The following is a 26852-nucleotide window of genomic DNA, read 5'->3' on the forward strand; positions in this document are numbered from 1 at the left end:
ATCCAAAGCATTTGGAGGACCAAAGATTGAGAACCACACCTGTTATAGATAGAGTGCTGGACTAGAACTGAATAGATCCTAGTTTGAGACCCCTCTGAGCCATGAAACTGGGTTGAATTTGGGTTAATTATTTCCTATCAGGCTATCTAACATGATTGTTGTAAAGATAAAAATACTTGGGCATACTCCCTTGACCTTCTTTGAATGTGAGTGTGTGTGCTTTTTAAAGATTAGGGTTTCCCAGGTGAGGAATATTTGGGAACGGTTTGCCATTCCCTTCTCCTGGGGGTGCCCTGGGACTGCCCAGCTTGCTCAAGGCCAAAAGGGTGGTTCTAGTTACGTACAGGAGGCACAGTGGGGAAATCAGACTCCCAATCTTTGTCTCTGCAGCCAGATACCTAACTCAGCCCTTATATGACTGAGAGTAGACATTTTCATTCTCACGCCTCTCCTCCTTTCTTCATCCCTGCCAGATCTTCTCTGTGGTTTGGGGCCAGGAGTTGGATGACTTTTCAGCTCTTTTTTTTTTTTTTTGGTCCCAGCTGTAGGAAAGATGAATGATTGTGTTCAAAGCGTTAACATTTTGAAATGTTCCATCCGTGCAGCCTCTTCCCTCTCTCTCCAAATTCTACTGATTGCTTAGCAACCGACTGCCTGATTTCTGCTGCTCAGCCGCAGGGTAGGCAGAGCCAGCTTCATATTTGCCACAAAATATGGGAAGTGCCATCATGGAAATTAGCTAACAATTGCTCTCAGAAATCCTAAATGGTTGAAATCTGAAAGTACAGAGCGTGAAACAGGAAAAGGCCATTTCCTGATGATGTTTCATTTCTAGCATTCTTTGGAGTTTCAGTCAGCTCCCCAGCAAGCCCCTGAAGCACAAGAAATAAAAATGTTGAGTGCCTGCTATCAAGTACATTTTCCTAAATTTAAATTCTAGGTTGTATGTGACTGTTCAGTGTGCACACACTTCAACTACATCAATTTTAATGCCGATCGATACAGGAAAGCTTTCAAAATGTGATTAGTCCCTATCTCATCTTGTATTTTACAAGAAGGAGATTCTTCAGCAATGATCACAAAAAGAAATCAGGCGGTACGAACCAAAGTCCATATTACGGTGTACGTTTTGACCATCACCCTAACAAATAAGCATGAATCACTGTGAAGTCCTCATTTCTACTGTGCCCTTTCTTAGACTGGCCACCACTACTGGAACAGGATCATTCATAAAACTCAGAAGGCGGTTACATTGCTTTTTTTTTTTTAAGCCTTCCTATTTAATTCAGGTTTAGTCTGTTTTGAATTGCTGTAAAAATGGGTGAATACACATTACGGGTAAGACTGGATGGGGATTTGTGCTTTTTGTATTGGCAGCGAGTTTTATTTCTCTGTCCGAGGTCTGTTTATTTTAACACTGGTGTGAAATTGACTCATTTCAATTGATTGCCCTATGTGAACACCTCTCTCCACATTAATCAGCCACTTGTCCCTGCTGTGGTTATGTTAAAAGTGGGGCGGGTGGGCGAAAAGTCTGGCTATCAAGCAACCACTTCCTTGCCTAAATTTTCTTCCAGTATTGGGGTGTGGGAATGGGGGAAAGGATACGGCGAGATCAATCCAAGGAGGCGTGTTTTCACGGAGATGGTACACAAACCCCAAAACTGGCAGCTGAAAGGCAGGCTGGCTGGCAGGCAAAACGCTGCCTCTCTCTTCCCCCCTCAAAGCTAGCCAGTTTCAGCCCCTGTCTCCTCTGCCCCAGCTCTGTGTGTGCATGCGTTTTGTTTGCACATTTGCAGTGTGTGTTGGCTACCTGTTGCTGCCAGGCTCTCCTGTGCTCATCAGCCCTCACACGGCATTGCTGTGGGCGTGAAGACTTTTCTGGCACTGGCTTGCTCAGCTGCTGCTTGTTGCACTGCTCTCCACCATGTGCACACACCTAGGGTATGCACCCATACACGCTCGCCTGGTTGCCCCTCTGAATTCCCACTTTGGGTTCAAGAGAGAGTGCACCCATCTGGCAAGGGTGCACTCTCTTCAAAAACACCAAATTAAACTTTGTTTCCAAGGAACACAAACTGCGATTCAAACAGCACGTGATACCACGTTGCTTTGAGTCCATTTGAATTTACACTGACGCATATTCTGACCTATAGCTTTAATGTAAATGAGCCCTGATGGTGAAGAAAAGAAGGTAATGGACGTCCAGGGTCTGTGAATGGTACATTAATCGGATGCTGTGCATATTGTTTTGTCTCCCTTTAGTCATTTCTGAAGGAGCAGAACAAGGAAAAGAAAAGCAGATTCCAGAGCCAGGGGAACCCGAAGGCCCATGTGACACAGAAAACATTTCAAGTAATGATGGTAAGCTTCCAAAGAGGTTTTGCCATAGTAGCTTAAAATGACACATTCAGAATAATGGAAATTATACCACATTACACCATTTGATGCAAAGGTAGAATGTAGTATTATTAACTCGATCAGAAGCAGTTTACAGTAAACCTAGTTTGTGCAAAATTGGGTTCATCCAGATGGGGAATTTGTTCCAAGGAACGTACCTGACTGGTTTTTGAGGTTCCTATCCCCGCACTCCATCATCCAGATGACATCACCGTTTACATCAGTATGAACAGGAATGAGTTTCTTGGCTGATTTCCTGGATCTTCCTGTCCCTCCTCAACCCCTTAGGGACTTTTCTTTTTGTTCCATTTTGGCATGCTTCCCCTTTTCAGTCCAGTCCACTCACCTTGTGTTTAAAGAAACAGTTCTTTGAGGTTGGTATGCTAAGAGCAAGAAGGTGAGTTTGTGCTTTGGCACATCCCCAGATTTTAAGAAAATGTAAAATAGGAGCTGGCGGGGCAGCTAGGGAAGAAATGCTAAAAGGTTGTAGCAGAGAGACAGACAGACAGACAGACAGGTATGCCCAATGTGAGTGTTTGCAGCAGGAGGGAAGGAACCAGACAGGAAAAAGAAGTGGTGGAAAGCTTCGATGCTAACCACACTTAACTTAGGAGGTGCCATAGGTGGTGGTAACCATGGAAGGAAAGGTGTTATAAGGTGGCAGGGCAGAGCAAAGGGATCGGGAAGATTGTGGATGCATCGGGATTAGAGATGGGCACAAACTGATGGTTCAGCCGTTCTTGTCAGTTCATTTATTGGTTGTACAAGTGTTTGGGGTTTCCTAGCTCTGCCTCCCATGCCCCAGCTTCCCTGCCCCATTTCCTCCAGCCACTGCCTCCGAGTGGGATGCCTGTTAGAGGAGGTGGGGCTACGAAGTGCTGAACACCTATTTGGCCCATGAATGGACTGGCATGAACCACTGAACTAGCAGTTTGTGCTCATCTCTAATCAGGATGCAAACCTCGAAAAATACTGGTGTAAAGGAAGTGGAAAGTGTCATCTAGTGTCAGACCAAAAGTCCCATCAAATGTGTCTCATGTGCATTCAGGTTGATTCCAGTGGGAGCTCTAGTAGGGTTTGTGAGGTATGTGAGAGATTTAAGGGGTGGTTTTTACCAGTGCTACCCCCTCTGTGAGTTTGTATGGCTGAGTGGGAGGGGGACTGGAACCCAGGTCTTCTGTCCTAGTCCGACAGGCTGTCCTCTACACTGTACTAGCTTCTTCAGGTGCAGCCCTCTAGTTTTTGGCTACAAGGAATGCTGTGTCACTCCAGCAGGACTTATGGATGAGCAATTGGGCACAGGATTATAAATGTCATGCTCATGCTAAGAATGCTACCTGCATAAAAAGCTTAGCCGTAGGGAAAAATACACAAATGCATAAAAGCATTTTTCATGCTTTTGTTCTCTGCTCCTTTCTTGCCCCACAATCTCCTGGTGTGCTTTGAAAGTAAATCAACTAGTACTTAAGGATAACAAGTAAAAATTAGCTCCATTTGAATTTAGAGAATGTCATCATTTCCCTCTAACTGTATATTTCAGAGGTAAACACACATATATTTCTTTTAGCTCCTTTAAATACTGTACCTCCAGGCTGTTTATTTAGTTCACATGCTATACTATAAAAAGGTGTGCATAAAAACATTTGTAAACAGAGATAGATCGTGTTGTTTCTGTATGTCAAGAGGCAGTTTCCAAGCTTCTGAACTGTATGTTTGCATGAGATGGATACAACAGTCTCTTCTTGTCCAATATCAGCTGAATTATATCTCTTCATGTGTCCAAACACTTATTTTCACAGGTATTTTCATAGTTTGAGCAGGTTAACTCTGTCATTGTACTTGGACTCCATCTTTCTTTTCTGTTTGACCCACCAGGGGAGGGGGGCTTATATATAAAAACACTTTTGTGTAATCTGAAAAATTGGAGCTTGGTTCATGATGAAAGGGCCCTGCATTATTGTGTCTAGTATTTCAAAGTCTTAGAGTGCATATTTTATATATGCTGTATGCAAACATCTGTTATACAGAATACAGCAAAAATGGTCACGGTCCTGAAATTTATGCATATATTCATTGATATATATCAAATACACTTTTGACAAGCAAGCTGCTAAGGGTCAACATCCTGTTAGTTACACCTGATGGCATAATGCAATCGATCTAAATCCCAGTGGCAAGTTCTTGCAAGTTAAGAAGTCAGTGGCCGCGGTCCTAGTGTGGGAGGTCATTGTTGTGACTCACAGCAGCTTTTTGTTGGAAATTAATGAGTTCTTGCATGTTTCAGTGCATGCCAGTGCACCAAACTGGCAGATGCTTGAGAGCATGGGTGCAGAGACCTATTGTTGACCCAGTTTGTGGCCTGATAGAGTGGCACAAGAGAGAGGTGGAGGCCATAATCTTGGGATAGTTGTGTGACTCCGAAGTGCCCTGGCACAACAAGAAGGCTTCTGTCTAATTGAGGGCTGCTGACAGGCTCCTGAGCCAATTGGGAGCAGCAGTGGACTTGAAGGTGGAAACCCAGACCAGACTTTCTCTCTCCTTCTGGAACATTTAGTTATTCCTTGCCTTTTTGGGATTTAGAGATCCCCTTCTCATCTCAGGACTTACTGACTCTTTCAGCTTGCCTTTCCAGGCTTGAACGCTGAGAAGAGTCCTATACTATAAAAAGCTGCATAGAATGCCCAATGTTATTTCCTCTTTCTGGTTCTGCCTCTATCTCCTCATTTACATCAAGCCCATAAGAGTTCCCCTCAGAGGTGTAGTGGTGAATTTCGGAGGTTCAGGTACTCATTGTGACTGTTCTCATAGCCGCCTAGCGTAATCAATAGTTCAAAGACGCAAGCAACTGCAGTGGTACAAAATTGGCAATTTCGGAACATGTCCATTGTAAAATTAATGACTCTGTTAATAGTCCATTCAGGATCAAATTGTGTTCAAATACTTTGCATTACAACAGCAGTCCCTGGAAATTCTATTTCTCTCCCAGCGAGTACGAAAACGGCAGCTGAGCTTAAAAAGCCCAGGAAGGCCTGAGTGGGGTGGCGGATGATATCACAGTCCCTGCTACTCAGAAAGTCCTTGTACTTCAAGACAGGGTGGATCTACTGTGGGAAAAAAATGAAGCTTAAGCTTCCCTAATTCTGGAGCAGCCCCCGAAGCAACTTTAGTCCACATGACATTTCAAGCTTCAGGGCCCCCAAAATGTTGGTCTGCCACTGACTGTAAGCTGTGCCTGAGGTGACTATACTACTGTCTCTTTATCCCTGTGACTATGCCTTCCCTATTGTCAGCCCCCTTCTTTCATGCACTCTTTGGCCAAAATCCTGTTATGTAACTTTGTCTCCAGTGTAACGTGTTTACATTAATTACAAGTTTCCTAAGATTCCTAATTATAAGCCTTTGGGAACCTGGGAGAGAGCCTTTAAAGGTCTAAAATTGCAGGCAGATTGGAATCAGCAATCCCAGGCCTGGTAGTGGTGATTAGCTGGCTAGTTTTTATTTTTAAATGTCCTCCCCCATCCCAAGGCTCACAAAGGCTTCCCCAGGACAAAAGGGAGCTCAAGGGAGCCTGGGAAGCTAAAACAGGTGAATAGGAAGCTTTTAATTAGCATAAATTAAATGTTTCTAGCTCCTGATCCAGATTACAACTGGTGCAAAGCTATGCAACAGGACTTTGCCCTTTGTTTCTTTTGTCTTTTGTTTCCTGTACTTTTAATTTTTAAAAAAAATTCTGTGCCACTTCTGCTTTGTTCTCCAGTCACTCAGTTTTAATTGGCTGGGATATTTTGTAATGAAACAAAGGACAGCTACCTTCTTACCTACCAAAGTCTTCCTGGCTATATGAAACTTCTGAAAGGAGTACTTAAGGGGATCAATAGCTGCTGCTTAACACACAAACATACAAACTCACTTTTAAAGTACTTCTTCCTTTTAGCCTTCCATGTTGCTCATCACAGTGTCTGCTTGCTGGGTTTTGGTATTGTCTATGGTCTCCCAATGAAGCCAAAATCTGTCCTGATACCTTAACAAAATGTACTCCTCATTTAGGAGCATAGGTGTTGTGTACCAGGTTAAACTAAACTAAAGATGGACAATCTTCAGAGGTCTAGTAGTGCCTATGTCTGTTCTAGAACCTTGGAGAGCCAAACCTGGAACCATTACCCCTTATAAAATGGGCTGGATTTTTTTGAAAAGAGAAAATGCCCCCTTGTGCCATCTAGTGGCCAATAAAATATTATTTTAAATATTTTTCTTCTAAATTTAAAAAATTGGAGGTAGGGGCCTCAGGAATACTCAGGGAGACCCCCAGTCCCCAACAGCATTGTTCCTTAGAACCTCTAGAGCACACAAGGAGGTTTATTTGCCTTTTAAAAGCTTTTGGGGGCATGCTGGTGGATGCATACAATCCACATTCCCCATGTTGCCCCCTCTGGACTGAGCAGTTCTAGTACTGAAGTCAATACTAGTCAATGAGGCCACCACTTACTAATTCTTTAAAACTAGTAATTAAAAACTTGGAAAACCAAATAAGGAGACTGTCCCCAAATACTGCCTTTCTAGTTTTCACATTGAGGCCAATTCAAATATTATTCACATCTGTTTAGACAGTGGCCTTGGATATACATGAGTCAGCAGGTGGGCTTATTTGTGTTTCTAAGCATAGCCATGAGAGTAATTTTAATCACTGTTTTGATTCCTTTCATAAATCTGGATAAATTTTTGGTAGGAGGAACATCTGGCCTTTTCATACTTTGTGGATGAATTTATATAATGGCCAGAATCCTGCTGATTAGTTATTCTACTGTTAGTTAAATGGTGTAAACTGCAGCAGTTAATTTCTCCTGGTTAACAAGTTGCTACTGGTATCTCTCACTGTACTCCAGCTCATACGACTGGCATGTGATAAGAGATACAGTAGGAACTCCCTAACTGTGGGACCAGTATCCACAGATTCACTTATCCACTGCCTGAAAATGTTAAATTAAATAACCCAGAAACGTGTATTTATACATATTTCCTTTGTGTGTTTTCCAAAACTGGCCACTAGATAGAGCTTGAGACCATAGCATTCAGTATTTCTGCATTTTTCAGCATCTGCAGGAGGTGGGCTTGGAACCTGTGGATACCGCATTCCAACTGTATAAGCAAGGACCTGTTAATTAGCAGCAATTCAGTGCTGCAAATTATACTGGCAATAACCCATAGGATTCTGGCCAATTTATTTTTCTCCAAATCTGCAGTGTGTATCTTCATGTAATACCTGAGTGTGAAACATAAACATGGGTATGTGGGTTAACATTACATCCACAGGCAATCTGACATGGTATGTGGATATTAACCACAGTCAGTTAGGCAGAGACATGGTTCCCAGCCTATACCTAGCATGTTTTAATTCTCCCATTCAGGTATAGGTTTAATTCAGGCAATCTTGAAAGTGTCACTCCAGGGAAATGCCCCATTCCAGCTATGTACGTAGGAACTTGGCTTCTTTCAGAGTGTTAGTACAGAACCTCTATAAAGGACTTGTATAAAGAGTTCACAGAAGTTTGTGAAAGGTCTCATTAAATGTGACTGAAACAAATTGTGAAGAAAGGCAGTAAAATTGTAGTAAGTATTCCTAAAATCTCAGATACCTTATGTAAGCTAATCCATTCTCCTAAAAGAATCAGTCAGCTCGGAATAAAGAGGTTCCAGAGTTAGTATGCTCCTGTGTGAGACAAAATGAGTCCTTGTTTCATCTCAGGCAGACATACCACACTCCTTTCCCAAGTCCATTCCCATTTTAAAAAATCATTGAGAAACCAAAATACAGTGGTGCCTCGCTTAACGAGCGCACTGTATAACGACGAAATCGCATAGCGATCCGTTTTTTCGGATCGCTAATGCGATCGCTCAACGTTTTTCCAATAGGGGAAAATTCGCTTTGCGAAGACCGGTAAGCGTTTCGCTTACCGATCTTCGCAAAACGAACCCCGACGATCAGCTGTTTGGCGGCCAAAATGGCCGCCGGAAGCCTGGAAATGGCCCAAAATGGCCGCGCGCAGCATTTTCGCGCCCTTGTTAAGCGAGGCGAGGGTGCGAAAATGGCTGCCGGCCATCCTGAAGCATCGCTGAACGGTGAGTATTTGGCCCATTTGGAACGCATTAAACCATGTTTAATGCGTTCCAATGGAAATCCCTGCCCTGTTCAACGATGCTTCAGCATAGCGAAGGTTAATCCGGAACGGATTAACCTCGCTATGCGAGGCACCACTGTATATTCATGAGCCTCAGAGTTATCAAGATCTCTCAGTCTCAAGAAAATATTGGACTCAAGGTAGCTTAGTTCTGTGGCCTGAAAGAAATCAAATTAGGTACTAAGTATTTGGTAGCAGTTAGTCTGTTCAAGAGATCAAACATAAGATCTTTGGTATAATCATTTTATTAGAAAAAGATTCGAAAGAATTCAATTTATGCAAAAGCAAAGCAATCAGAAACATTTCCATAACAATCCAGTTAGAAATCTAACAAACTCCAGCTAGAAAAATAAAACAATAAAATCGCTATCTAAGAAAAATTAGGAAAGCCCTCTAATTACTTGAAGAACTACATCCTAATGAATTTCAGGTACTCCAAAGTCCATCTAAGAATTCATAGTCCATAAAAACCATACCAATCCTCCTCGAAATCCAATAGGCAAAAGTCCCTTTAGAAATCCATAAGGTGAAAAGGTCCTTTCTCTCTCTCTCAATCCTCCATTTTTCTTCCAAGCTGGAAAACCCCCTTCTTCTTCTCCCCCATTGACAACCAATCAGGAAGAAGAAAAAGTTGTCTTTCTCCGCCTTACTTTCTCATGGAACCCAGGTGCTGTTTACGTACTTCTGCTGGAATGTTTAGACTTTGGTAGGCCCTCTGTCTCCTGGTTACCAGATAAGAACACTGGCCTCTGTGAAGAAAACAGCATCTAGAGACTTCCAGTAAAATGAAACAGACTTAAGATGGATTCCTTCTGGCTACTTCAGTGACTACCAATCCCATTTAGAAATTACCTTCTGGCTTATATGACCTATGTCATCACATAGGTCTTTTGTCTATTTTATAGTCATCTGGAAGACTCAGCCTTTCCTCTGAAGTTTCCCTGTGTAGTGACAAAGAACTGCATGTCAATATCTCCATTTGTTGCTTTCATAAAACCTTAACGAGATGTATTATGGAAAGGGGGAGGGAACACTGTTTTAAAGTGTGCTGGCCAGAATCCCATTGGCATTTTTATTTGCAGGAAGTATAAGGCATAACTGTAATTGGGGAAAAAAATTGAGTATTTGTTACATCCTTATCTGTAGAACTCCTTCTCGTTGGAAAAAGGTCATTGGTGACAATCCTATTGCCACCATAAATCAAACAATGTAAATATCACCAGGGGGAATTGCTATGGGTTAAGAAGTCAACATTTGTTTTCCATCTTGCATGTGACTGATGTGCGATGAGTGATACAAGCATCACATTATTAACTAGCAGCAATTTGCTGTTGCAATTTGTACTGCTATTAGCTTACTTTATGTAATAAGATTCTGGCTATTGATTGGAGTACCTGACAGCTTTTGTATGAAATCTTATTTCGTAAAGCCATCTCATTTGCTCTCCCTAATGCTCATTGGAATGGTTGGTTTGCTTGCTGTCAACCAGGGAGACGGGCAACATCAGTTGGGCCATTTGTATCCATAGCCATACTCAGATATATGCACAGCCATGTCTTGGACCTCCCTGCATATACTTTTGCATCCTAGAGGATCATATGTGTATAGAACTCATGGTCAATAACAGGGGTTCCAAGTCTTGGGTCCCTAAATATTCTTGGACTAGAACTCCCAGAAATCCTGGCCAGCAAGGTTAGTGGTGAAGACTTCTGGGAGTTTTAGTCCAAGAGCATCTGGGGACCCAAGTTTAGGAACCACTGGTCTACATTGTAGGGAATTCAAATGCAAGCCTATTACATATTTATTCTCAAATAAGCCTAACTGGATTCAATGGGGTTTACCAGAGTTTCTAAACATCACTGAAATAGCTAATAGATTAGTGTTATTTTTTATAGAAAAAAAATGTAGTTTTAGGGTTGCTAGTTCATAACATGTTACTTTTTAATTACGTTTTTAAAAAACTACTACCCTTTTGTAAAATAATACAAAACTAACTCTCAATTCCCTCTGATGGCCCACACAAAGTAATGTTTTGAGTAAGAAGGAAGCATTCCTCATTATGAAACATGTGGTGTTCTCATATTGTGTTTTAATACAGTCATTAAAGCACTGAAAAGCAATGGCATTGACTTGTCTAATGGCTGAAATCCTGTTTTACAACTCCGTGCATGTAACACAAAGTTACACAAGTGGTAGGAAAAATCAGACCTGAGGAGCAGTGGCATTCATGAAGGCTTTCTGCAGGGGTGCTGCACAAGAGCTGTGCCATGAATCAGTTGTGCAATCAATTTGTATGTTGTGGACTGCCTAGATGTTAACATCCTGCACAGTAAACAGTAGTGATATTGTTTATAATTTCCATTCCAAGCTCTAGGATTCACTCCCTCTTAAGGATGTACAGGAGTTCAGCCTCAGTAAGTAGTGAAAAAGGAGCAGGCAGAACAAAACCAATTGCATATGGAAAACATCCATGTTCCCTGGGCAAATGCTGTGCTGCACTTGATTGTTATACTTAGCAGTATTGTGTAACTTGTCCAAGTCTTGCTGAGATGCAGTAACTGGATTCTCGAAGTCATGTAAAACTGGGAAGGAAAACAGTGCAACATCTAAATATCCCTGATGTAGACAGGACATCAAAATACTTCTGTAATGATGGCAGAAGTGGTGTTTCAAATCAGGGCTGAAGAATCCTGATTCACAGCAATGGTGCCATTAAAATAAGGTGAAACTGGGCTTTGCAGCGTAGGGTTTCTTGTAGGAATCTATTGTAAATACACCTACTTTGAAATATAGTTATGCCATGAATTTTTAAGTTCCATAACTGAACGATTTTGCTGTTTTTAGAACAAATACTAAGGTACATAAAAGTGCACAGATGTATAATCCCACTGCTTTATTTTCAGTTGAAATGACTAGTCAGGTTGAAAACGCAGATGAGCCCACAGAATCCCAAACAGAAAATTAAGCTCCAGGTAAGTCTGTTCTCGTTTTCTTTTCTGATACTGTATTTTTGATTGAGAGATGTTTAGTATAGAATATCTGTGCAGGCCTATGGAACCTAGCAATGGATCCACAAAAAACCAAACCAAATATATATAGGAACACAGATCTTAACAGCACTCCACCATTGTACAATTCAGGAGGTCAAGAACTGTCTGCAGATGAGATCTTTGAACATTGGTTCACATGTGACATTACATTCTCCATTTGCTTGGTCCCAGCTGTTCTATCCTTGTATTAATGAAAGAACTTCACATTGTTTGTGTTAATTGCAAGTGTGAACCAGGCTGCATAATGTTGCGAGGGTCTCATGTTTTCAGTGGATGGGAAATAAGCTGCCATAATTACAAAAATTGTTGCATCCATTTGGTGCCACATTTTTATTTCTTCGTTAAAAACAAATTAATTTCTTCTGCGAACTGGTCTTGAAAACTTTCAACATGCTGCTGCTGCTTTTTTTTCTATTGATGTAGATACATGACTACATATAGTAAGAGAGGGATTATAGGACATTGGGCAATCAGTAGATAGTGTTATAAATGGGAGAGGGAAGGAAGTTAAAGACTGATATGATTTCAGCTACCTGTTTATATTGAGCAATGTCACTGTTCTAATAAAAATACAAATCTGCCATATAAATATTCCCTAGTTCATACAGAAAACACATGTATAGAAAATGTCTCTTTTGCCTACCTATCTGGACAGAAAGCATGCTAATTTGGCAATTAGGGTAGAGGAAGCATCTTCTACATATAAACTAACTGGCCCTGGAAGTTTCCTATCAGACCTTCGGACCTACTTCTACATGGATCCATGTTTTTTTAAAAATATCAAGGATGAGAAATAAAGTCTGCAAAGGTTTTGGAGTGAAATGAGTGGTGGTTTCTAGCCCTGGAAGAGTTTGCACGAAATACAAGCTCTGATTAGCAGACTTAGCAATGTTTGTTTCTGGACACCTGAAAGTTGTTGCTTGGGGGTGAGTAAGACTTATATCTGGCCCTTCCTGCTTTGCTTTGGCCCTTGGGTCCTCATTCTAGCTCCCCTCCCACTGAATGTGTCTGTCCCCTAAAGTCATCCCAATTGGAATATAGCCCTTGGGTTCCTCATCTTGGTTGTGGATCAGTGAAATCCCGGCAGTACTCATGTGCACAGTTACAGGCTATGTTACACTTTAGAAGAACGATAAGCAGTTTGTGCTGGTATTCAGTTCAGCTCTCAGATCTGTATTCTCAGAATGAGAGGTCTGTGTCATGGGAATGTTAGGCCCTTGGCACTGCTTTACAGAGCACCAGTTGTGATTAGAGTGCTTTTGAACAGACCTGCTCTATAGAAATGGGACAGCGTGCCATTGCAGAGGTTTAATATATGAGAGACGAAAGAGATTACAAAAATACGGGCATAAACACAAGCAGCTTGATTCCCTGATAGAAATCCATGCCTGGCTGAAAGAAGGCAAATTCCTTTCACACCTTAATTATATAATGCAATTTCTGAGATCCCTGCCAAAGCTCAAAGACACAAATATGTTCCTCTCTTTCTTTTGTAATGCATATTGCAATATACCAACATCGCATATTGCCACAATCTGTTATTTACACCCATAATGGGATTTCATGTATCTCAAATATAGTAGCTTTAGAACAGTGGCAGCTTTGTCACTGTGATTTCAAAAAGTCTTATTGTTGTGCATACCTTTTTGTCCTTGTCAGTTTATTGACAATATACTGCAGTGGGGAGAAAACTGCTGCTTATTATGGCCTCCGTCGGAAAAGTTGTGAAGCCAAAAGAAGTAGAGAAAGTCTCGATACCATTACAATTAAAATGGAGGATTCAAAATTCTTCTTTTCTGTTTAACAATCTCTGGTGAAATAGAAAAGAGAGGGAGACTTTTCCCTCAGCCCCCCTCTCTCTGTGAGCCTGTCCACCCTACCATATGATTATTATATATGGTTCTTTATGGCACTCTTTGAAATGGGGGGGGGGAGACCTGATCTGCTTGTGTTTCTACTTAAAGCAGTCCACCTTCCCCTTTAAGAGCTAATCTGTATCTTTTTGGCACAGGACTGGGGCATACAGTCTGAAAATGAGGTCTCTGTTACCCCAGTGGGTAGCAGGGTATAACCAGAAATGACACTAGGCTGCTTCCAGGTATAATTAATGGAGATATTTAATCACAGCAGATAAACAGGAAATAAGATTATAAAAGAAATCAAAGGAATATCAATCAGTTTCCAGCACAATTCAATGCAGTGATGAAATGAAAAGTACTGTATAAACCTGTATTAAGTATCAAATAAAATTACAGTTATGCAAAATCAGCCAAAGTTATCCCTTTGTAAAACATTATATTTGCCCCTAGCCTTTTACTAGTCCTCTAGTTGAAGCTCACTCTGTTCCAGGTATTTGGCCTAAAGATTGAGAAAGAAAGACATATAGCTACCTTCTCCCAAGGGAGGTGTAGTATTTCCCTGAAGGATTAGTCTGCCCCATTGTAGAAACTGAAGCTTCTCTCAAAATCAAGGCAAGCTAAGGCCTAAAGGCCCCAGAGCAGTCAACATCTGCAAAAGTAAAAATGACATGATGAAAAGTGAACTGAGAAGCATCTGAATGTGAGCATGGATGTGAGTGTGAAAGAATGGGATTCTTGGTCTGGGTCCCAAGCAACAATTGCTTCTTGCTCCACTGATGCCCCTAATTCTCTTGCATTCTGGCTGGCTTCTTTACCTTCACCCCTAAAATTCAGTTCTGTGTTAGTAGATGGCAAACTGGGAGAAAAGGGGCATTGCACCACTTTCTATATTCCCAGAATATGAATCACCCCTTTGTCTTGTGGCACATTATGTGACTGTAGCATCTTATCAAGGTACGTTTTGGGCCTGGAGCCACCAAAAGTATTCAGTCTTCTAGCCTGTCCATATTGTTCCATTGTCTGCCAGCCCAGCCAGAGCCTTGTTGCCACAACAATCATGTATCAGTCTTTTTTGCTCATTCCATTATGCAAAAGTCCAGGCTGGAATGAATTCTCAGCCCTTTTTGACAGCAGAAAACATTGCTGTGCATGAAGTGAACCAAAAATTTCCTCAGTGCTGTTCCATAGGCAGACCATTCCACAGGTCAGTAGTCCAGTCCATGGGCCATATCGTATCTGCAGGTCAATTCAGTCCATACATCCACAAGCCTTCTGTGCAGTGTACGCTTGTAGCATAAATGTAGGACCTGATTAACACAGTCTTTGTGGGATTACTCACTGAGATGCAAAACAGCTCTTTATTCAAATTGCACTGAAGATAAGGATTAAGGGCCTTTTAAGCACCAGCCAGATCATATCAGATTTCACAGTGCGGACAGGCCCTCTGGCCCTCTCACACATATGCACACACACATATATACTATTTATGTATTTATAAACTAGAAGTAAATTTGTAACATTCAGAAATAGATTCAACAACTGTGACCTCCACCGAGTAGAAAAATATAAACAATCTTTGTAAATAGTTTCTGTATAAATGGGGAAAACTCCCTTTCTCATACTGAATGAATTATTCTGTTCCAGAGAAAGATAGGGTAAGAGGCATAAGACGAAATTAACACACAATGGGTGTAAAAGAGAAGAAGGGAGGGGGGAAGGAAAGGAAAAGAAAGAAAGAAAGAAAAATGGTAATGACCAATGTTGTTTTTGCAGCTGTTATTCTCAAAGAAAGTCTAAATTTCTGACCTTCCAGAGAGGAGAACAATGATGTAAAATTTGCCCTACTCCTGTCCTGTCCTTTAATATTTCAAGTATTATTCATTACTAGATTTGTGTCCCATACATTTCACTGGACCTGACCTCAGATAGTGGAAACTGTAACCATGACTGATTCCCACAGCTACACTGAAATTAAAATTAGTTTATAGCACAATTCTGTGCAGCCTTACTCTGAGATAAGTGGGACTTACTTCCAAGTTAAGTTTGTCTAGCACTTAAAGCCTAAACCTATGTTATCAGTGGTGATAAAGGTACTTTGTGCATATACACAATTGGAATTTTTATAAACATTTATTGAAGACAAAGAAAATGGCCAGGAACTCTGTTGGCTTCAATCTAATTACCTTTCAATCTCAGCAGTGAATTGCCATTAGATAAAAGTTGACACTTGATATTTAACATGGCACAGTCCTGTTACTTAGCATGCAACTAGAAGTAAAAGCTTTGATTTCTTCTTGTTGTTTAGTCGTTAAGTCGTGTCCAACTCTTCGTGACCCCATGGACCAGAGCACGCCAGGCCCTCCTGTCTTCCACTGCCTCCCAGAGTTGGGTCAAATTCATGTTGGTTGCTTCGATGACACTGTCCAACCATCTCGTCCTCTGTTGTCCCCTTTTCCTCTTGCCTTCACTCTTTCCCAACATCAGGGTCTTTTCCAGGGAGTCTTCTCTTCTCATGAGATAGCCAAAGTATTGGAGCCTCAGCTTGATTTCTTAACTGGTGGCAATTTGCCGTTGAGATTACATGCTTGGATTTATACTGACCTAAGTTAAGCAATAGGATTCTGACCAGCAATCTTTAAAGAGTGAATAGCTGTTGTATCAAATTGTGTTGACACTTGTGACAGAAGCCATCCATGAGTTGAAGTAGAGGAGTTTTCAGGTGTTCTTAATGAGAGATGGCGAGCAGGGGGGGAGTGGCCACAGTTGTGTTCCTCTCTGTTCTGCTGTGGGATGCCTTCCATCCCTGGAGTGACCACATATTGATAGCCTCTGGAACAGGTTGGGCAGGGACAGAAGGGGCTGCAGATGCTGCAGGGCATGGAAAACTCTCCATTAGGAGAGTGACCATAGCTGGAGACAGCCTGTAAATACACAATATTTAGGTCGAACAAGAAAAAAGGGAAATAAAGAATGGATGTGAATAAAATGGATGATAGGATTAAGACAGAGGGACAAGACTATTCATTTCCAAACACGAGACAATATAATTACTGATTTATAATGAAAGATAGAAGAATGGCCAAAAAAAGCATGAAGTTTGGTGAGGGAAGGAGAGAGAAAGAGAGATGAAGGACTTCTGTCATGCATGCATATCTGATTGGGATGCAAAGAAGAACTCAAGGAGATGGGGAAAATGTCAGAACAAAGAATCTCTTTCTTTCCAGACCTTTTACAGAGCTTGATGTTATCACCTTGTCTGATGAAAAAGCTTTTATCTGGACTAAAGAAACTTTAAGCCACCGCTAATTGGACAAGCCATTTAAAAAAATCCTCTTCTCATTAATATTTATATATCATTATGTGATGTTCAAGCGATTCCTCCCACTTTAGCCCTTCTTTTAAAATAATAAGCTAGAAAAAAGAGAAACTTCCATTGCTTGAAACTTTCCAAAGGCTAGAAACTCTTCTCCCCTTTTTGCACAGAGAATTCCACGAAGTTATGATAAAATCCTTCCTTTTGATTTCAGCAGATCCTATTGAAATGGGCTCATAAAGTTTGTGATACATTGCCTGGAAAATACTAGGTAATTGTACTGTGCTGGATAAAAATTTTAGTATAGATAGAGCTTACATTTTAATGTCATTAATTTAACGACTCCCAGGGAAAAGCATGGTTTCTCTCTAGCATCCTCACAATTAACTTCAATTAGTCATCATTAGAGATGGGGATATTGCTATTTGTATACAAATATGAATACTCCCCACACAGGTGGACATAATGAGGGTCTGCCACTGTCGTGACCTCCGCAATCCTTTCAATGGCTTCGGAGATCATGTTCGGCAAGCCAGTCTTCGACCTAACAGAGAGGCTTGTCATTCTGCCTCCTGCCAGGAGTGGCGAGCCAATCTCTGGAGCCATTGGAAGGATTGTGGAGGTCACGGCAGTGGTGGAGCAATGGGGCTGGACCCTCGTTATGTCCACCTGTGCGGGGGGTATTCGTATACAAATACCCCCCATCTCTATTCATCATAATATTGGTGACTCAAACTATGAATATCAGAAGGAACATGAGTTGTGTCAGCTCACTTGGCTCAATATACTGTGAAACAAGCACAATACAGTAAATGCCCTTAAATATCTAGGACTTAATCACAATCTAGCATTCAGTGCTTTGAGTCCCTCTTCCACTGTTACATGTTGTCAGCAGACATTGGACAAGGTGTGTTGTTCCTGTTGGTGTGTTCCTAGTTTGCCCAGAAACTGTCATTCCTGCTTTGATTTGTTCCTTGATGATGGCCCATATAATTTAATATATCCTGCATAATTTACACAAAAAAAATTCTCGCTCCTTTCCCGTAGAGGAAGGTGTGGGAAAGGTGTGTACATTTCAATGATAAGGCCTATGTGTATGCCATGTAAATGAGGTGATCTTTACAAAAGCCACTATGGCTGGCTGGAAGATAAATTGGGGGTTTGTATATGTATCAAAGGTCAGAGTTTGGAAATGCTACTCTCTTTCTTTGGACAACAGTTCTCACAAAACGTAGCCACTGCCCATCTGGCTAGGGGATCCTGGGAGCTGTGGTCCTAAAAATTAACATTTACAAGCTCTTCCCAAGACCATTTGCAAGAACAACAACAACAACCCAGTGTAAATCCTGAGCATTAAACCAAGTCAACCAATATACAATTTGGAAACAATCACCAAATATTTTATGGATTTTGCATCTTTTCCAAAATACCAGCCCGCATTTGAGCAATGCAGATACCCTGCTTGCTTTAGAAATTCCCCAAGTTAAATAAAAAAAAAGTAAGTGGTTTAATTCTCCACATTAGATCAGGAAGTCAGTAGAATAGATTGCAGAGGAAGGATGCAATCGCATGGCTTCAAAGGCAAATCCCTGATTGCACCAGAAAGGGTCACTTTGACAGGGGAACAATCTGCTTTAAAGCAATTCTTCCATCTGCTGGAGAATTGCTCCAGCCCAGCCCAAAAAAGAAGCTCTATAACCGGATCAAAAAGATCCAGCTTTAGCAAAGACCGGGGTTTGGCTGGAATGCATTTCCCCATGCATCATGTGATCACTGGAAATAGCGCTGGACCGCTCCATAACTGGTCCAAATTGTGATATATTTCTCCATTTGATCACAACCTAAACTCACTTGAAAAGAACTAAGAATGATTTCTTATCCCTGTTTCCTTCACATATTTGCAAATCTGGAAGTTGTCAAATGGAATTCTGGGAGCAGCCTTCCTAAAATGCATGTAATAATTCATTTGGGGCATTATTTACAACACATTCTTCTTTGTGAACAGTTTCCTTTCTGTCTCTACAGATATCCACGATAAAAGAAGAGAGCGGGATGTGAATCGAGAACTGCAGTCACGGGTGCATTGTGTGACGATATTTTGACTAGCAGACAACAGCTCACCGTGGAGTGCAACATGGGATGGGGAGGGAAGGGGAGGGAAGGGTGACAAAGGAACAATGATTCTTTACATAATTTTATCTTCTCTGATTCATTTTGTTGAGTAACCAACACTCAGCTTCTCTACTCTGGCTATGGTGTCTTGGTTTTGTTTTCTTTGCTTCATCCCTGTATTTTCTGCATCTTTTCAAAAGCTCAGCTCCCCTCTGCCAAAGGAAAAAAAAGAGGGGGGGGGAAATCCTTCTGCAAAAGAGAGAAGTACCTTGTTTCTAAGGATTTTTGTCAGTTAACACTTCCTCCTGAGGGAAGCATGGCTGCAAAGGGTATTTTAAAGAACAATTCCCCAAATCTTAAGAGTTTGTTCCCACTGGTTGTGAAACTGTTACATCTACAGCTATCTACATTCAGTGATGATGGTAGCACATATTTGTACCCTTTGTCCCACTAGTATGATCAGCCCGCCAATACTAGGGCCTAGTAGTTTCAGCTTGTTAAGACTTTTCCTGCTGCCTATAGAACACTATGAGAAGTAGACATGCATATATTATTGTGAATAAAATCTTAGGGTCAGACTGTGTAGCCTGAATAAATAAGTCAATCCCCTGCAGCTCTAATACCACACACTGGTTCTAATACTAACTGGAAGCTGAACACCACTTCTAGGTGGAGATTCCCTGTATGATCAGGCCACTCTATCCGGCAAGAAGCTTACATGGATGACAGAGCATTGCCATGCAAAAGTGGCCTCCACATAAGGGGTTAATGACATTTGAAGTAGCCCTCAGACTTAGGTTTTACCTAGGCACGTGTGCACAGCGAGATTACCAATGGACAAAATCAATATGTATGCCACGGAGAACATATCTGTCCATGGATATGAGTCATGATGTCTAAGAATCATATGTCCATCCACTGTTCATCTCCAAGAGTCGAACAAGAGGAGAAAAGTTTCCTTTGTTCTTTTGCTATTTGTCAACATTGCAGGAACTAGAGTTTCTTTAGAGCAGCTGCATTTTTCATAGGACAACCAGTCTCCATAATTCACAACTGGTTAATTAACTTATTTATAGTATGAAACATTTTGTCACCCTTAGTGGTGATGCTGCTGCACATATCAACAAACAGTGTATTTTCTACTAATAGCTCAGCAGCCACCCCTTATTAAAGTTCCTGCTATTTTCAGGGCCCTCAAATTTGGGAGGATTGCAGATATTCTGCACCTAGCACATTATAAAATATGGCTTGTGGCTTTAACAATTTATTGTCAACATTGGTTACATTTTTCAATTGCATATGCACACTTTTTAATACATACAAATGCAATTAACAGTTATTTGGTGATGAATGTTGTACCATATGTTATCTGTTCTGCTAGCAAATGCTGGGCTCAATTTAAAAAACAAGAATTTTACATTCATTTTTCACCCACCCTGTAAATTAAACTGATACCATACTTGCAAAATAGAAAGAACACACAGCATGGGTCCAGGGTTTGATATTCTGTAAACTACTTCCCAACTGCTGCTAAAAACAATTAGAGGAATGGTTTGATATTTTGAGAATTTCATTTTACCTAATTATGCACATGTACCATCCTCCAAAAGTCTTAAAATAATAATTTTTCAGGCTTGCAAAAAAAATATACATAAACAAATAAAGGTATATATGTGTGAAAGGAATCTGAACTCTACTAGCCTTGCTCATTTTGTTAGTTTCTTTCAACATAAATCTGGAATAAGGTAGTAAACATAGTTTAAGATTCCACAATTCTATATGGAAATATGAACTAGTTCATGACTAATTCACTGTAGGCAGATACAAGATTGTTTTCAGTGTCGTATAACTATGCTTTTTAATTATCAACATCTTTGTGGGAAAACGAAACAATGTGCCATGAAATTACAACATTTGCACTTCAGCTAGTCATTTCTCTGTCCTTTTGAACCATCCAGTGCATTGGTGCCCAAGAAGCTGGCTTTTGTGTAAGAAATCACAGAGAGATTAATATCAAACCAGGTACCATACGATCAACTCTATTGGTTTCCTTTGCATCCACATGGTCTGTCAGTATGCCACACTTAGGCGGTGTGGATTTACCTGTGGAGCCTCTTTTCTTTTCCATCTCTACTGGCTAAGCTGGAGAGATCTCTTTCTGCTAATATGTCTTTCCCTGTAGCCCTCTTTTGTATTGATTCAATATTTTTTATAAATTCCTCTGACTGTGATCAAAGGAGTGGCAAGCTGTGCATCGCGATTGTTTCCACAATTTAGAAAATTGAGTCAGTATATGGATTGACTTTATACATGAAAAGATGGAGGTGTGGGGAACTATAGAGCGGGGGTGGGCGGGGGGAAGCAACAAGGCTGCGACAGTTAATTGTCTTGGTTCTATGCACACATCACCTTAACAGGGTTTTCTCCTCTCTTTCTGATGTTATTGCTTCAATATGCAAATGTGTGAAAGTATGGAACAAAGCGGAAACACTCAGGATAAGAAGGTGGGAAGGGTTAAGGAGTGAGAAACACAATCCTATGCATGTTTACTTATATGTAAGTTGGCACTTGCCATCAAACGTGCAAAGGATTGCAGCTTCTATCTTGACATTCTAATTCTAGGCTTGATTTACAATTATCTCACTTAGAATTGTGGGATGGCATTTGATGGGTGGTTCATTCTTTGAATTTAGTGATCTGGAGACAGTAATTTCACTCCCATTTGGTTTTCCTAGTGCTGTATGAGCACATCCTAACACATGCTGAGCAGATGCTGTGGCTTAGACCCATCTCAGGTTCTATATACTGTAATGTTTTTGGATATCAACTCCTCAAATTTTGTAGGCAGCAGGATTTTGTGTTGCCTGGAGAATTCTGAGAAGGTGGTCGAAACAAAAAATTTGCACAACTTTTTTTGACGCTGTTTGGCAAGTGTGCTGTTTGGCATCTGCACATGTGGATTGGGACCAATGTATATGACCAGTAAATTCTTCTAATTCTTCTAAGTAGCCTGGCTTGTTAAAAGAAAGTGACATAGAAAGGTTCCTTTTACAGAATCAGATCTTTAGTCCATCTAGCTAGTGGCGTCTTAAGGTTTGAAGCAGAAAATTTTCCTCAGCCTTTCCCAAGGGCTGAACTTGGGACTTCCTGACCAAAATCCTTTTTTGTAGCTACATAAATGGAGTAACCTTGAATTACCCCAATCACTGCAGACATTCCCAGTTGCACATTGACAGAGTCATACAATGAAGTACGAAACTGATAATATTTGCAATGATTTCTTACCTTGGGGCAGTTTGTCTGCAAGAGTTACACTGTGCTACAGCACCTTAGTTAGGTAAGAGAATTTGGGCATTGATATGCAAAAGCATGAGCCCTATCACTGTCGCCCTTCCCCAGTAAATTTCCACAAGTAATAGGGAAAGTTTGCAACTTCTCTGAAATTAAGTTTGCTTGAAACTTACAGAGGCTGAAGGGTTCCGTTCCCCTAGCAGCCCTGGAGTAATGACACCATGAAGCAATGTTAAAAAAACACACCTCAATTGCTTTCCATTCTTTTTTAATACTATCGTCAAAGTTACGTAATTCTAATTCATGTTTTGTTCTTTTGTGCTCAGATATGTAATATAGCCACCTTTTGGCATCCAGTTACCTCAAGCATCATTGTGATTAGGTTTCAGAAAAGATCAGAAAAAAGTAAGAACAAGCTGGGTGTGAAAAAATATTCAGAGACCCGAAGAGGTGTTCCGCTAATAGAAGACTGAAAAGTGCTTGAAATAATTAGCTATCAAAATACTAGATTACCGTTTTGTCCTCCAGAATACAATAGTAATTTCATTGCTATCCTTTAACGTTGATCCTCCTCAACAATTAAGCTTCTTTCATGTATTGAAGGTTAATAGGAAGGTGTGAAACAAAAACAGGAATCTAACAATATGAAGGCCAAAAAAAAAGAGTGGTTAAATCTCAGGAGTCTTGATTCAAGGCCCAGCTTTATAACTTACAGTTTCCTAGGTTTCATGTTTGGGGGTGAGTGTGGAGAGAGCGAGAGAGAGAGAAAGCAAATATAGGCAATAATACAATTCCCAAGTTATTTTGGCCAGCTCTATAGAAGCATGGTCAAATGCAACCTGAGTAGATTTTGTTAGACTTTAGAGAAGCACACACTAGAGGCTGTGAATTCTTGCATTAGCACTGGAGGTTGCTGGTATCCAAAAAAACATAGTCTTTCCCACTCCACATTCCCACTCCCAGCCACATTCCAAATATGCATGGAAAACAGAGCTGCTCTATTACTTTCATCACCATACACATGTGGGGTTTTTTAATGCAATTGTTCCAAATGTTGTGTATTTTTTTAAAGCATCCTGGTTCTACACCGAGGCAACATTCTATTTTCGCAGTTGTTCTGATAATGGACAAAGTTTCTTTTCCAGACATTACTTTTTGTTAATGTTGGGTCATATCTTATCCACTGCAGCTATTTCTAAATCTCTTCCTGAAGCTCTGAGCAGCCTCTTTTGTGATTTAACACTGTTCTGCTTATGCACTTGATTTGGGGATGGGGTGGGGGACCGAAAAAGGTTTCTCTATATGCAGCACATGTCCATTTTGCTTTTCAAATGACAAAGTTAGCAAAATGTATTGGATATATTTTCTTGGGAAATAGGATTTTTATCATACTTTCCATCAAGGATTTGCCTTACCCTGACATTTGTGATATAAAAGAAAGTCAGAAAAATATGTAATTTTCTTGATCAAAAAATATGTTTTTACTTCAATGCAAATAAATATAGTCTCTTGCTTGCAAAATACCTTCTACCGTATAATAATAGACTGCTAAGTAGAGTCAACACAAGCCCCTTTTGTTAATCTGACATTTAAATGCTGGACTTGCTGATAAATCTGTTCTTTTCCTTTTGTCTGTGCCATATACATAACTAAAAACTCTTTAACAAATGATGCCTTCATACAAATGTTTGTTAAAAGCAACATCAGAATAAAACTTGTTCTGAGGAGACGCGGAGTTGCTTGTATTCCTCTGGAATTGCAATTGTGTGTTGTATGGGCTGTGCACTCTTATTCAGTACCAACAGTTATGTTTTCCAGGAAGAAATGGGGTGGGGGTGTTTTCACATTGTTTGAAGAAGATACAAACCTTGGAGGAACTGCCAATTTTTAAAAAAAAAATAAAATAGAACAAAGGATTTGGGTATAAACACTCTTGGACAAAATGCTCACCACAGTTGACAATTCTGGCCTGAACTGAAGTCTTTCTTATTTTTTAAACCAGCCTTTCCAGAGCCTTACGTTCCCCTGGGGGGAATATTTAGTCCAGTCATGTCTGATTCTAGTGCATGGTGCTCATCCCCATTTCCAAGCCATAGAGCCAGCGTTTGTCTAAAGACAAGTTTCCGTGGTCACGTGGCCAGCGCAACTAGACACGGAACACCATTACCTTCCCACTAAGGTGGTATCTACTTATCTACTTGCATTTTTACATGCTTTTGAACTGCTAGGTTGGCAAGAGCTGGGACAAGCAACGGGAGCTGACTCTGTCACGTGGATTCAATCTTACGACTGCTGGTCTTCTGACCTCGCAGCACAGAGGCTTCTGCGGTTTAACCCGCAGTGCCACCATGTCCTTTGCTAGAGCCTTAGGTCCTGGCAAACAGTATTCAAATATCCCAGGATTATTTCACAGAACACTGTCCCCTCAGAGAAATTACTGTTTTGGACCACAGTTCCTAGGATTTCCCCACCAGCATGCCTGCCAGCAATCCTGGTTGCAGATTCTAGGAGTTGTGCTCTCCCCCGCCCTAAAAAGTAGCTATCCCAAGCTATTGTGTTTTAAGAATTAAAAAAAGAAGATGCAGATGATGTGGCAGGACAGAGGACATGTGATGCTCAGAGAAAAGCTGAAGGAACTTAATGGTGAAGCCAACATTTTAAACGTTCTACTTAGAAATGAAAATTCAGCCAGTGAGACTGGGCTGCATGTGACATCCTGCTCCCATTATCTGCCCTAGGACTTCAAGATTGCTGTTAGTTCTAATGAATACTATCGTGTGGGACTGGCAAGGCCTCTTTAGCTGTATTAAACTTTCAGCTCCTTCTCATTCCCCACAGACACTTTGGAAAACCTGTTTTGGACTGGAAGTCTGGGGACTGCAAGAGTTACAACCAAAAAACCCTTAACTTTTCCAAATGTGAGGTTTTCATGATACTGACCCTTTTCCTGACACCAAATGAAGAAGAAAGATGGGCACATGAGTATAAGACTAGCGCATTCCTCCAGAGAGTCACAGTGAACAATTTATCATGATTAAAACTTCAGTGACTACATGAATTAAGTTCCAATCGCTTTTCCCCTCTCATGTGAGAGATATAAAGAGACAGCAATCAAAAGAGGGGAAGGAACCAATGCCCAACATCGTTGGGACTTTCAAAGCAGAAGGTGGAATGTGGGTGGCTCCTTTTGCTGTCTTTGTTTTTGTTCTGTTTTTAAAGAAAAGAACTGGATATTTCTGGCTGTTTTCTTCTATTATTTTTTCCTTCCCATTGATTTCCACAGGAGAGATATAAATTATGTCATCTCTGGGGCTGAATAAATTCTCTCATGCTGGGTTGTGCCTCTGGGGCACAGAGGTGCTTGGCTATTTCAGTCTCCTACTGGAGGTGTACTTCAGAGTAAGGTGGTAAACTGGGACTTCAGCCTTACCACGTACAAAAATTTCTTTGAAGAAATCAATATGCATGCACAGAGGAGCCACAGGGCAGGGAAAGGATAGAGAGAAGAGTGATGGAAATGGAGAGGCGGGGGGGGCAGAGAGAGAGAGAGAGAGAGAGAGAGAGAGAGAGAGAGAGAGAGAGAGAGAGATGGAGACTAATCATTAATTGTTTGGGGAAAATATGGTTGATGAAAAAAGTAAAATGCTGAGATTTTCCCTTGCTCGATGTCTCTTTGTGAATGGTGGTGAGTGTGATGATTCTGCCCATTTTGAGCCTCTGTGTATAAATGTATACATGATTAAATATCAGGGTTGTAATTAAACTGTTTTGGTTGCCTGGATTTTGTGTGGGGTCCTGGACAGAGTGCTGTGGTGATTTGCAGTTGAATAGCTGAATGGTGATTAGTTAGCATGATTGGAATGTTGTGGAACTAGGATCTAGTGAACGTTTAGTTGAGAGATGACTATCTACAGAAAGTTAGAGCAGAAAGCTGAAGAGAGTTAGGAGTCTGTCTGAGATGGGTAGTCTGTGGTAGAGTTTATGAAGAGAGGTGCGTCTACAGTAGTTAGTGTGAATATGTAAGGAAGATTGAGGATCTGTAATATTTTGAACTTTGAATTCTGAAGAAATAAATTTAGATTTTCCCACTGTTTTAACCTTTACTGCTTAAAAGAACCTACCTTCCTCTTCACATTGATTACCTCTAGTGCCTAAATAAAAATCCTGTTTAATTGTTTAAACCAATTTATCATTATCTGTTTTATATGGAACTAAGAACAGGGAGCCCATACTACTAATGAAGGAAATATAGCCACATCATGTGAAGCTACACTTTACCAATAGGGGCACTGAGTTTTATTTAGATTGATAAATCCATTCACAGAACATCTGAGTTATCTGGGATACTAGCTTGGAGCAAAAGAAACTCTGGCTGGTACAGTATAAAAGGAACAACCCCAAAATACTTGAAAATAAGTTTTGGGAAAGAGGTTTCTTGCACTTTAACATCTTGTGACACTAAGGAGTGGTGTCTATTTAGGATTTTAGGCATTAAAAGATGTAAAAAGGCTGAGGAATGGGTGACCCAGCAAGTGTAAAAATTACTGGAAAGGTCAATGGCTCCCCGGGCCGGAACGCCACAGTCAGCGCAAGAGGAGTGTCATCAGCGTGGCTTTTGCTATATAAAGTTTGGTATTCTTTTTCCTGTCAG

At 40.8% G+C, this 26852-nt stretch overlaps 1 protein-coding gene across 3 annotated transcripts in view; it reads left to right on the plus strand.

The window, feature by feature from the left end:
• The window catches only part of MACROD2 (mono-ADP ribosylhydrolase 2), a 1236456-nt gene extending 1212528 nt beyond the window's left edge, over positions 1 to 23928 (plus strand). For all 3 annotated transcript variants that reach the window (XM_073003448.2, XM_073003446.2, XM_073003438.2), the window contains 3 exons: positions 2266 to 2364; positions 11480 to 11548; positions 18824 to 23928. In XM_073003448.2, coding sequence (XP_072859549.1) covers positions 2266 to 2364; positions 11480 to 11541 — 161 coding nt within the window. In that variant the 3' untranslated portion in view covers positions 11542 to 11548; positions 18824 to 23928. The remainder of the gene's footprint in view (positions 1 to 2265; positions 2365 to 11479; positions 11549 to 18823) is intronic.
• Positions 23929 to 26852: the final 2924 nt, after the last annotated feature.

Source organism: Pogona vitticeps, chromosome 1 (genome assembly GCF_051106095.1).
Source record: "Pogona vitticeps strain Pit_001003342236 chromosome 1, PviZW2.1, whole genome shotgun sequence".
Classification (NCBI taxonomy): domain Eukaryota; kingdom Metazoa; phylum Chordata; class Lepidosauria; order Squamata; family Agamidae; genus Pogona; species Pogona vitticeps.